Source organism: Hyperolius riggenbachi, chromosome 5 (assembly GCF_040937935.1).
Source record: "Hyperolius riggenbachi isolate aHypRig1 chromosome 5, aHypRig1.pri, whole genome shotgun sequence".
Lineage (NCBI taxonomy): Eukaryota > Metazoa > Chordata > Amphibia > Anura > Hyperoliidae > Hyperolius > Hyperolius riggenbachi.
Window position 1 is genome coordinate 70,661,535 of NC_090650.1, and position 13,122 is coordinate 70,674,656.

Below are 13,122 nucleotides of genomic sequence, written 5' to 3' on the forward strand. Positions count from 1 at the left end.
TCAAGCCAGAGGTGTAGTTGTAAAAATGGACGGTTACACTAAAACTTATTGGGACAAATAAAATAAAATACAATAAATAAAAAGTCATGAAACAAGACAAAAAAAGGGTAAAAGAGAGCGGCCAAGATAAAAGAAAAACGGTACAGGAGGTATTTTAGTAAATTTTTTCCAGAACTTCATTTAGACCCTCAGGGCTGAGGGTTCTTATAGTTTGTATCCAGAACATTTCAAATTTTTTTAGTTTTTCGAATGCGTTTGACGAACTTGCATCAATTGAGTCAATTAGTGTAATGTTGAAGAATTGTGGGTTATTGGCGTGGTGAGTGCAGAAGTGCCATGATACGCTGTGAAGGGGGAATTTTTTTGTGATGTTTCTTTTGTGTTGTCCGATTCTGCTGCGGGCCAACTGTGTAGTCCTCCCCACGTACTGGAGTCGACAGGGACATGAAATGAGGTAGATGACAAATTTAGATTCGCAGGTGAGGTGTTTTTTTATGGGATATTGAATACCGGTACTGGAGGACACAAAGAATGTGCAGGTGTTGATGAATTGACAGGCTGTGCAACGGTTTTTGTTGCAAGGGAAACAACCAGGCTCCTGTGTTTGAAGGGTGGTGGGTTGGTTTGGTATACGTAATTTGCTTGGCGCTAACCCACCACCCTTCAAACACAGGAGCCTGGTTGTTTCCCTTGCAACAAAAACCGTTGCACAGCCTGTCAATTCATCAACACCTGCACATTCTTTGTGTCCTCCAGTACCGGTATTCAATATCCCATAAAAAAACACCTCACCTGCGAATCTAAATTTGTCATCTACCTCATTTCATGTCCCTGTCGACTCCAGTACGTGGGGAGGACTACACAGTTGGCCCGCAGCAGAATCGGACAACACAAAAGAAACATCACAAAAAAATTCCCCCTTCACAGCGTATCACGGCACTTCTGCACTCACCACGCCAATAACCCACAATTCTTCAACATTACACTAATTGACTCAATTGATGCAAGTTCGTCAAATGCATTCGAAAAACTAAAAAAATTTGAAATGTTCTGGATACAAACTATAAGAACCCTCAGCCCTGAGGGTCTAAATGAAGTTCTGGAAAAAATTTACTAAAATACCTCCTGTACCGTTTTTCTTTTATCTTGGCCGCTCTCTTTTACCCTTTTTTTGTCTTGTTTCATGACTTTTTATTTATTGTATTTTATTTTATTTGTCCCAATAAGTTTTAGTGTAACCGTCCATTTTTACAACTACACCTCTGGCTTGATTATTATTCTACATATTTTTATGTCAAAAAGTGTAATTTGGTTTGATTGTTATGTGCTTTTTTACCAGTTGCTACAATTGTCCAGGACTACTAAGTTGATCCATATTTGGTTATTTTTTATATTATATTTATGTTTCTATTAATTTTTATGGTGCTTTTACATGTCTATTTATTCTATTAATTTTTATGTTGCTCTTACATGTCTATTGATGCTTGTGTCTTAGGACCGGGTCATAACTTTTTGGTCCACTAGATGGCAGCTAAATACTTTTACACATCAATCCCTCTGTCAAATATACTAATTTTATTCCCACTGGATCGAATCATTATATTTATTTAAATCTTGAAAAAGACCTTTGCATATTCTTTTGTACTTAATTTATTCTTTTGCCCATTTACAGCATCCAAACACCAATGAGTAGATAATGCCCCGGCCGGGATTTGAACCCTGGTCTCCCATGTCAAAGGCAGTGCCCTTAACCAGTACTCTATTCAGCTAGTACACTATTCAGCTGCACATTTGGTAACCATGATACCTGTATCCGCCCCCCAACTACCCAATACACCGAACACAGGTGGCGAGAGCCCATTGGCTACTCACAAGCCCGCCCTAACCCCACCCACCCTTCCCAAAAACCCAATTCACTGAACACAGGTGGCGAGAGCCCATTGGCTGCTCGCACACTCACCCTAACCCTGCCCACCAAATACCTCCCATACATCTAATTGGCCCTTTTAGCAAGAACCTGTATATATAAGGAGCTGAGCGTCCTCACCACTTCACTGAGGCGCTACACCTGCTATTGCTGAAATTCTGGTGAGTGCTTTATGTTATTTTATTTGCACACTTTACCCTGTATTTCTGGCCCCCTGTTCTCTTCTCAATGCTCTATTACCCATTACTCTTGCTGACATATACCCTTTTCCATTACCAATACCACTCATTGCAAATCTGTGTAAAATAACACCCCATAGCCCATTACTATCACGAGCACCTTAGCCTCTACCCCCTATTGTCTACTTGCACACCCAACTCTTTTATGCCATCTCCACGAAGCTATTTATTTCATATGGTATGCTTTATGATATGCAATATATTAATATGCAAATTTGCAGAATTTACTATAGCATAATGTACTGTCTCTTGTCTACAGTCTTGTCCCCATTTTTATTGCCTGATGAAGCGGGCTGGGCCTGCGAAACGCGTTGCACTGTTTTGGGGTACTAATTAATAAATGTGACTACTATTCAGACAGTCTTTCGTGTCTGCTTTATGGAGGTAAGTCCACCACTTCCTCCCAGCAAATTTTAAAGTTTTTATCCACTTTTATCCTGCTGGCGCCTCTGTTCTCCTACTGCTATACCGTGTCCACCCCTGGTGGAGGGGTGATCTACCCCCTTTCGCATCTACAGAGAGCGACTTCTTATCCCTGAGTGAGGACAGGTCTAATCTCCTCACCTGCCTATACAGTGGTTGCCTGTGTGGTAACCCATGTTTGTGAGTATAATTTTCTCACGATAACCTTTACTTCATTTATGCTTAACATACTACACTATATTGGGCTCTCGGTTTCTCTACTCTTTATACTGGAGTGAAAATAAACTTGTGATATAATGAATTGTATGTGTAGTGCAGCTAAGAAATAGAACATTAGTAGCAAAGAAAATAGTCTCACTGTTTTGCAGTACAGGAAGAGTAAAAAAAAAACTCCAGTTGTTATCTATTCAAAAGAGCTACTCTGAGGTCTTTGACCCAACTTAAAGAGGAACTTCAGCCTAAACAAACGTACTGTCATTAAATTACATTAGTTATGTTAATTAAAATAGATAGGTAATATAATCTCTTACCCACCCTGTTTTAAAAGAACAGGCAAATGTTTGTGATTCATGGGGGCTGCCATCTTTGTCATGGGGGCAGCCATCTTTTTGGTTGAAAGGAGGCAACAGGGAGCATGAGACCTAGTTCCAACTGTCCTGTGTCCTGATCACCCCTCACAGCTGTACACGCTAGGCTTCAAATCTCAAATTCAAAATAAAAAACAAACAAATTTGTGCCAAAACAGCAGAACGAGAACAACATCATCAGAAATCCCATCGTGCTTTGCACAGCATCAAGGGAAAAATGCCCGGGCAGTTTTCTTTGATGGGGCGGAGCTTAGCTTCTGTGCAGCTAAAAATGAGGCTTAGGTAAGAAAAACAAAGTTCTGATGCTGTGAAACTGTTAAAGATACACCAAGCCTTTTCAGTGCTGCTGAGTAGATTTTTATTCTGGTGGTTCACTTTAAGACCATCCTGTTTTCTGAAGTACTTATCTCAGTCTGTCTCTCACCATTTCTTGTTTGTTTAAGGTTTTACTGCAGGAAAGTTCAAATGGTCGTTAGTGTGTGTGGTTTGTAAACTGCAAATATGACAGAACGATGCAATGTTATAAGAAAAAAAAACAAAAAAAAAACTGTATGATGGAAAATAAAAATATGAGACTCTTTTCTTTGCTACCAATGTTTTAGTCATTATATTATAAGTTTTTTTTCCACTTCAGGTTTGCTTTAAACAACCATGTATTTGTCTAAAGGTGCCCCCACTAATGGTACATTTTTTTTGTCCAATCTTACCATTTCTATGTAATATGAGGGACTACCACTTAACGACCACCTAACGCCGATAGGCGGCGGCAGGTCGTAAGTGGAATTACATGGAAACGGCCGCTCGCTCGATCGTGGCTCGCAGGCTAATTGTAAACACGTGGGGAAGAAATCCCCGGTGTTTACATCATACGGCAGCGCCGTAAAGGAGATCGGCGATCTCCGGCCTCTGATTGGCCAGGGATCACCGGCATCTGATAGGCTGAAGCCTATCAGAGGCGGTGCAGGACGGATTGCCGTCCTGCGCCGCCCAGGGGAAGGAGGGGAGGGAGGGAAAGGGAGCGAGGCCTGAAATCAATGCGGAGGGGGGCTTTGAGGAGCCCCCGCTACACGCAGGCAGCCAGCGGCGATCAGACCCCCCCAGCAGGACATCCCCCTAGTGGGGAAAAAAGGGGGGGGGAAGTCTGGTCGCCCTGGCTATTACACGATCTGTGCTGTGGGCTGAATAGCCCACCCAGCACAGATCTTCCCAAAATAGCCCGGTCCTTAAGTGGTTAAAATATCCATTCAAAGTATGTTCACTCAGATTACTCTACTACAACATAGATGGTGAGGTTGTACAAATCAGATTGTATCAATAGTGGCCACTTTAACGCATATAAATAGTTAAAAAAAACATCCCCTGTGTTAAGTTATGCCTAACAATATTAATATTTTGCTTTTTAGATGACCACAATAGGATCATTCTGAAGGCAGATAACAGCCACGATCATTCTGACTACATCAATGCCAGTCCCATCGTGAGTATTTGTTTTCGATTTTTTCCTCTTTCTCCTTCTGTAGAGTCTAGTTTACATCCTAATTGCCTATCGGCAAGTCATCTTTGCTTTATGTTGCTGCTTCACTAATGGATGGAATTATGCGCTACCGAGCAAATGACTGGTGCCCTTGTCAAAGTTGCCATGGTTACAGATGAGTAGAGATAGCTGTGTTGATGGGATTACATAGCTGAGTTGCCTCTAGCCTTTAAAAACCTGTAGTTACTTCTTCATGTGTCTAAAATGAAATTGCATTACCGCATCGAGGAAAGTGTCCACTGTCATAATTATTTCCATGCAGATTTCAAATACCATGGTAAAAAAAAATGTTTTTGACTTTTAGTTACATGATCAAAAAATATTCGTACCTCTCACAAGAGCCAGTTTGGGCTATCATGTCCCCAAATGATTGTCCCTCGGTGTTATGCTGGATACACACGGTTTGTTCCCGCACTCGATTCCCGTTGATTCGTTTATTTCCGACATGTCCGATTTGCGTTTCGATAGATCGTTAGATCGATTTGCCATACTTTACATGGCAATCGACCTAAAAATCATCGAAATGTGCTTGGAAATGTTCTGGAATAATCGATTCGTCGGGAATCGAGCGGCGCATTCGATGCGGGAACGAACCGTGTGTATTCAGCATTAGATTTTCAGAGTGCAGGCCTGACTTGGCTCACTTGTAGAGATAATTAGGAGGTATGGGGAAAAGGGTGCCAGTTTATGAATTTATAATGAATACTGATCTTAAGCTGACTTTTATTTAGTAAACATGCTAATGAAAAATTTGGGCAGTTATTAGGGGGTTAAAGGGACCCTGAGCAGTGCCCTGAAAAATAAACATGGACTTTCCTAGGGTTTCCTCCAGCCCCCCCCCCATTGGCCACAAGGTCCCTCGGCATTCTCTTCCCCCTCTCCATGGTCCCGCTGGCGGTTCCAGTAATTCGGCGACTTTAACTGACATTGTGCTTGTGCGCCATCACGCCAGGCGCAGTAAGAGTCCTGCGCATGCGCAGTTCTCTAAAGACTGAACCATGCATGCGCAGGACTCTTACGGCGACTGTCATGATGACGTGCAGGGTGCCTGCCAGGGGCGCACCTCACGGCCTACGGGGGGCTAAAGGAAGCCCCAGGTAAGTCCAAATTTCTTTTTCAGGGCACTGCTCGGGGTTCCTTTAATGATGAAAGAATGCAAAGCTAACTCCAGTCGCAGAGAAGGGCCTGTAGAGCTTCCAGAATGTCTAGATTGAAATCAAACAATGTGTTGTGAACAAGGCCGGATTTTTACTTTTTCTGACCCCTCGGATAACTCTCTTTTTACTCCTCTTCCATGTATAGCATCTACAGGATGTGTGGCAGCCTCTCTCTTTCATGTACAGTGGGTTGCAAATGTATTCGGCCACCTTGAAGTTTTCCACATTTTGTCACATTACTGCCACAAACATGCATCAATTTTATTGGAATTCCACGTGAAAGACCAATACAAAGTGGTGTACACGTGAGAAGTGGATCGAAAATCATACATCATTCCAAACATGTTTTACAAATAAATAACTGCAAAGTGGGATGTGCGTAATTATTCGGCCCCCTGAGTCAATACTTTGTAGAACCACCTTTTGCTGCAATTACAGCTGCAAGTCTTTTAGGGTATGTCTCTACCAGCTTTGCACATCTAGAGACTGAAATCCTTGCCCATTCTTCTTTGCAAAACAGCTCCAGCTCAGTCAAATTAGATGGGCAGCGTTTGTGAACAGCAGTTTTCAGATCTTGCCACAGATTCTCTATTGGATTTAGATCTGGACTTTGACTGGGCCATTCTAACACATAGATATGTTTTGTTTTAAACCATTCCATTGTTGCCCTGGCTTTATGTTTAGGGTCATTGTCCTGCTGGAAGGTGAACCTCCGCCCCAGTCTCAAGTCTTTTGCAGTCTCCAAGAGGTTTTCTTCCAAGTTTGCCCTGTATTTGGCTCCATCCATCTTCCCATCAACTCTGACCAGCTTTTCTGTCCCTGCTGAAGAGATGCACCCCCCGAGCATGATGCTGCCACCACCATATTTGACAGTGGGGATGGTGTGTTTAGAGTGATGTGCAGTGTTAGTTTTCTGCCACACATAGCATTTTGCATTTTGGACAAAAAGTTCCATTTTGGTCTCATCTGACCAGAGCACCTTCTTCCACATGGTTGCTGTGTCCCCCACATGGCTTGTGGCAAACTGCTAACGGGACTTCTTATGCTTTCTGTTAACAATGCCTTTCTTCTTGCCACTCTTCCATAAAGGCCAACTTTGTACAGTGCATGACTAATAGTTGTCCTATGGACAGAGTCTCCCACCTGACCTGTAGATCTCTGCAGCTCGTCCAGAGTCACCATGGGCCTCTTGACTGCATTGCTGATCAGCGCTCTCCTTGTTCAGCCTGTGAGTTTAGGTGGATGGCCTTGTCTTGGTAGGTTTACAGTTGTGCCATACGCCTTCCATTTCTGAATGATCGCTTGAACAGTGCTCCGTGGGATGTTCAAGGCTTTGGAAATCTTTTTGTAGCCTAAGCCTGCTTTAAATTTCTCAATAACTTTATCCCTGACCTCCCTGGCGGGTTCTTTGGACTTCACGGTGTTGTTGCTCCCAATATTCTCTTAGACAACCTCTGAGGCCCTCACAGAGCAGCTGTATTTGTACTGACATTAGATTGCACACAGGTGCACTCTATTTAGTCATTAGCACTCATCAGGCAATGTCTATAGGCAACTGACTGCACTCAGACCAAAGGGGGCCAAATAATTATGCACACTCCACTTTGCAGTTATTTGTAAAAAATGTTTGGAATCATGTATGATTTCCGTTCCACTTCTCATGTGTACACCACTTTGTGTTGGTCTTTCATGTGGAATTCCAATAAAATTGATTCATGTTTGTGGCAGTAATATGACAAAATGTGGAAAACTTCAAGGTGGCCGAATACTTTTGCAACCCACTGTACATATTCCTTGGGCAGCAGTTCTCCTCTTCTGTGTGTTGCTCCCCATTTGCAGCCTCCTTTTCCACATGCATCAACTCCTCTTCAAGCTGCCCCTCCGTCAGGCAGCAGATGCCTCCTTAGAAAGCAGGTCCTGATTATGAACTGTTATTGTTTCCTGTAAATAGCCCTCTACAAAACACTGTTTATGAGTCCAGTGTTATGGAGTCTGACCCTAACTACGCATTTCATAGCCCCTGAATGAGAATGTCAAAATAATGCACTGTAGCTGCAGCATTTGATTAGAAAGGTGGGTGCAGAGAAGAAAATGGAAACCATGTGTGCATTTTGTTAGGAACCAGAAACCTGAGCTTCTGATTCTTGTTGATTTATTTTTTATTATTTTATTAGTGCTGTCTGAGGAAGCACAGCTTTTCCTGTTCCTGTTTCTGTTACAATGTGATTGTATCTTAATTCTATATAGCTTTATTGGTGTTTGTTTTAGTGAGCTCCTCAGCTACCAAACTATGGGCCCGATGCCTGAAGGGCTGGTAAATTTGCTGTGTTTGGAGCGCAAGGCAATTTGACCGGTACTAACGCCCGGGCCTTTATCAGGCCCTTACCACTTGAAGGGCATGATTTTGCTTATTATGCTTTACAAGGATAGGCCGGGGGGGGGGGCAGCTTGAAGAGGAGTTGGTGCATGTGGAAAAGGAGGCTGCAAATAGGGAGCAACACATGGAAGAGAAGAACTGCTGCCCAAGGAATATGTACATGAAAGAGAGGGGCTACGTATAGGAGCATGGGGCATGGCTGTACTTGCTATAAGAGGGGAACACAAATATACAGTGGAGTCTTGATTATCCGGCACTGCACTGACTGATTGCCTGGTGCCGGATAAGGGTGCTTTCTGGTTACTTAAAGGAACACTATCGATTTACATTTTTTTTTTTTTAATTGACACAGGAATTGTTTGGGAAGTGCTGCTAAGTACTGGTGTATACATTTCACTTGCAACCTCTTTGTTTACTGTTATCAAAATACTTTCAAACTTTACTGACGCCAAAACTGACGGCTGACTGAGCCATGAGGAGAGGGGAAATTCCCCTTACACTTCATCAGTTATCCCTGTGTGTAACTTTGTGTGTGAGAAAGAGAAAGCTCCCAACAAATGCAGCTTCTGTGTCCTGTGTTTCTAAAGGGGCTCTTTCACCCTAGAGGCGTTTTTCGGTGTTTTACCGCCACGGCCATAATTGGCGTTTTCCATGGTAAAATGAAAGTCCATAGACTTTAATTTTACCTTTCACACTTAACGCCGTGTTTTTGAGCATTGCGTTTTGAGACTCCAAGGTACTTTTTCAGGGCCTACCACGGCGTTTCTCATTTCATTGATAATCATGTATTGGCTTTAAAACACCTTCAAAATGCTGACAGCCAAAGGCAGCGTTTTGGCCTTTTCTACCGCTGCCTCTAGTGTGAAAGAGCCCTGACTGAAGTGTCTGAAGAGAGCAGAGGAAACTTGTTAGGGTCATTTGTAATTGTCACTGCTTTTCATACTGTTTTTGCTTTCAGAGAAAAATACTCTGTAGTCTGATATGCAACACTGGCTGTGCATTGAACACCCCTTCTACAGTAGATTTGTCCCAGTATAGCTAAATCCTACACCCAATAGATTAAAGCTTTTGCCTCTGATATTTAACATGAAAAGTAGGGAATTGTTTACACAGTTACTTAGACATTATTTGTACATTGTCATTTTAGATAGAAATTGATAGTATTCCTTTAAGACTCAATGTTAAAAACTGACCCAGCTAATACAGTACTGTATCCCACTCTATATGCATACCATGAACTCTGTATTAAATGTTAAAATGCAGTAATTTTATTTTAACAATACATTTTTATTGAGTTTATCAAGTTTAACAACAAGGAGGCCCTTGGTGTCTCCATTAATAACCATCATTATACAAAGAAAACATTAAGTAAATACGGCTCGTAATTATACAGGTGTTACAGACATGTAATGACACAGAAGTGAAACATAGATTAAAACATCATAACTTCTACTAACTGTGTTGGTGCGTGCAGTTATACAACAAATATAAAACCCTGTCGGAGTAGGAAGTCTACAATGGAGTGGAGTCACTGATTGCTGGGTTTTGCCCTTCGCAGTGTGATCAGAGGTCGCTTCTATGGAATAATTGACAAGATCTGGAGTGTCGTCGCTCAGAACCCAAACTCTCATGCAATTAGTTTAGTAACAGGATGAGTAAGGCAAAAATTAGTTTTTAAAGGGACACGTAAGCCGGGAATAAAAAATCAGTTTTACTTGCCTGAGGCTTCTACCAGCCCACTGCAGCTGTCCCGTGCCCTTGCAGTCACTTGCGGAGCCTTCGGTCCCCTGCCGCCAGCTAGTTTCATTTTTGCTGACAGCCTGGCCCTGACAAGGGAGTCTGCGGGCTTTCTGCGCATGCGCAGGCCTGGCCACGCATATCCCTCTTCTTGTTCCCATTCTCAATTGCGTCCTGCACAGACACAGGATGCTATTGCAGACGGGAATGGAAAGAAAAATATGCGTGGCCAGGCCTGTCGGGCCTGTCTGCAAAAACTAAACTAGCTGGCGGCGGGAGACTGGAGGCTTCGTGAGTGACTGTGAGGGCACGGATGGCTGGAAGGGGCTGGTAGAAGCCCCAGGAAAGTAAAACTGATTTTTTTATTCCTGGCTTAAGTGTCCCATTAACCACTTCAGCCCCACAATGTCGAAAACCTTATGCATCTAAGTAACGGTCACCTCCCATTTATTCGCCAATAACTTTATCACTACTTATCACAATGAATTGATCTATATCTCGTTTTTTTTCTGCCACTAATTAGGCTTTCTTTGGGTGGTACATTTTGCTAATTTGCTTATTTTTTTCTAAATCCATTTTAACAGGAAGTTTAAGAAAGAAATGGAAAAAAATCATTATTTCTCAGTTTTTGGTCATTATAGTTTGAAATTAATATATGCTACCATAATTAAAACTCATTTATTTTATTTGCCCATTTGTCCCGGTTATTACACCATTTAAATGATGTCCCTATCTCAATTTATGTCACCGATTTTTTATTTAGAAATAAAGGTGCATTTTTTCAATTTGCGTCCATCACTATTTACAAGCCCATAATTAAACAAAAATGAATAATATACTCTCTTGACATGCATATTTAAAAAGTTCAGACCCTTAGGTAACTATTTATTGGTTTGTTTGTTTTTTCATTGTAATTTTTTTATTTTATTTTTTATTAAAAAATGTATTTGGGTGATTTTTGGTGTCGGATTTAAACAGCTAATTTTAAATGTATTATAATAGTTTAATAAAAAAAATGTATGTGGGTGTAGTTTACTATTTGGCCACAAGATGTCCACAGTCAAAAAACGAACAATCTCGCATCCAGGAACTAGAAAGAGGATGGGAATTTTGTTTTTTTGCGGGAGACTTAGATCGGTGAATGGGAACTATATTCCCATTCACTGATCGGGGGGCTAACGGCAGGCGGCGGGAGCGCGCACGCTCGCGTGCACAGCGCAACTGCAGCAGCACAGCCTATCGGGACGAACATATTCGTCCAGATAGGCTGAAGTGGTTAAGAACCATGTTTGGTAGTAGATGACTTTCTCATGGTAGTACATAAAATGCAGTAATTGAAAGTATATTAACCTTGGGGGAGCTGGGAAACCCAGTCTTTAAGCATTGTAGAGCCCACAAACAGCCCAAGAAGTTGGCCTTCACCACTGTCTGTGTTTTTTTGGTTGGTTGAGACTGCTTGTTAGTTTAGTTCTGGATAACCAGAACTCTACTGTACTTATTTTTCTTTAGAATTTCCAACTTAATTAAAATATTACTGGGATGACACCCTCAAAGTCAACTTTATTTCAATTAACCACTTGAGGACCCACCCTTTACCCCCCCCTTAAGGACCAGCGCTGTTTTAGCTGATCTGTGCTGGGTGGGCTGTGCAGCCCCCAGCACAGATCAGGGTGCAGGCAGAGCGACCAGATCGCCCCCTTTTTCCCCACTAGGGGGATGATGTGCTGGGGGGGTCTGATCGCTCCTGCCTTGCCTGGGTGTTGCGGGGGGGGCACCTCAAAGCCCCCCTCCACAGCGAAATTCCCCCCCTCCCTCTCATACCTTTCCCCTCTAGCAATCTCGGCTGCACAGGACGCTATCCGTCCTGTGCAGCCAGTGACAGGCCCTCCCCTGTCACATGGCGGCGATCCCCGGCCGCTGATTGGCTGGGGATCGCCGATCTGCCTTACGGCGCTGCTGCGCAGCAGCACCGTACAATGTAAACAAAGCGGATTATTTCCGCTTGTGTTTACATTTAGCCTGCGAGCCGCGATCGGCGGCCCGCAGGCTATTCACGGAGCCCCCCGCCGTGAATTGACAGGAAGCAGCCGCTCGCGCGAGCGGCTGCTTCCTGATTAATTAGCCTGCAGCCGGCGATGCAGAACTGCGTCACTGGTCCTGCAGCTGCCACTTTGCCGACGCGCGGTATGAGTGCACGGTCGGCAAGTGGTTAAATACAGTATTTGGCAGGTAAGAAACTTTACATTCTAGGGATATAGTCATCTGCCCAGAGTTCAGTTTTAAAATTGTATGCATCTGAAGTGTATCTATAATGTGGAAACATTCATTTTTATAGATTGGTCATCCAATCTGAATTATAAATTGATTTAATAAAAAAAATGACCCTGGACTATAGAACTCTATGTATAGATGAAGCCACTTCCTAAGTCATCTCTTCAAGGGTCAGAAAGTCAATAGAAGAAGCTCTTCCAGAACTCAGACCACCCAGAGTTTTTAATCCCAAATTAGCTTTCCTCTGCACCAGAAGCCATCGCTCCAGCTGCAGCCGCTACTTTGAAGTTACGGGAAAAAAACTGATGCAGATATTCTAAGAGCTTGGGGCATGCTAAGCAAATCAGGCCAAATATACTTGCAACACATGAAATAGCTTTTGAAGTGCAGAGCAAGAGCCTTGGCCTCTACACACTGCAGGTGGACATTCTGCAGACTAAATATTCATGCTGCCTACTAATTCCCTCATAAGCACTGACATCACTGATGACAGCAAGTAGATGGACTGGTTACCTCCACAAGAGTAAGGCCTCTCTTACGTTTGATGCGACGTTAAAGTCGCACAATGTGCCCCTAACGCAGTGCATGTAGGTTATGAAATTGGATGTTATTTTGCACTGCATTATGTGTCTCTTGGTGCGCCGTTTTCATTGCATACTGATGGAATGAAAACGGCGCATGCGTTACATTTAAAAAAAAAAAAATTGCTGAGCATGTGCAACACACATAACGCAGTAAATGTATTGCTAAACGCACAGCATGCAGCACTTTCTAAATATTGCTACACGTTCAGGGGCGTCTGAGTCACTAGGCAACTCTAAATTTTTGCCTATAGCGCCATTGGTGGAAGTGGGCGCCCTCCCGACAAGT

General features: G+C 42.9%; 1 protein-coding gene across 5 annotated transcripts in view; it reads left to right on the forward strand.

The window, feature by feature from the left end:
- The window catches only part of PTPRN2 (protein tyrosine phosphatase receptor type N2), a 1,331,885-nt gene that overhangs the window by 1,218,000 nt on the left and 100,763 nt on the right, over nt 1-13,122 (forward strand). For all 5 annotated transcript variants that reach the window (XM_068235852.1, XM_068235856.1, XM_068235855.1 and 2 more), the window contains one exon: nt 4,580-4,653. In XM_068235852.1, the coding sequence (XP_068091953.1) occupies nt 4,580-4,653 (74 nt within the window). The remainder of the gene's footprint in view (nt 1-4,579; nt 4,654-13,122) is intronic.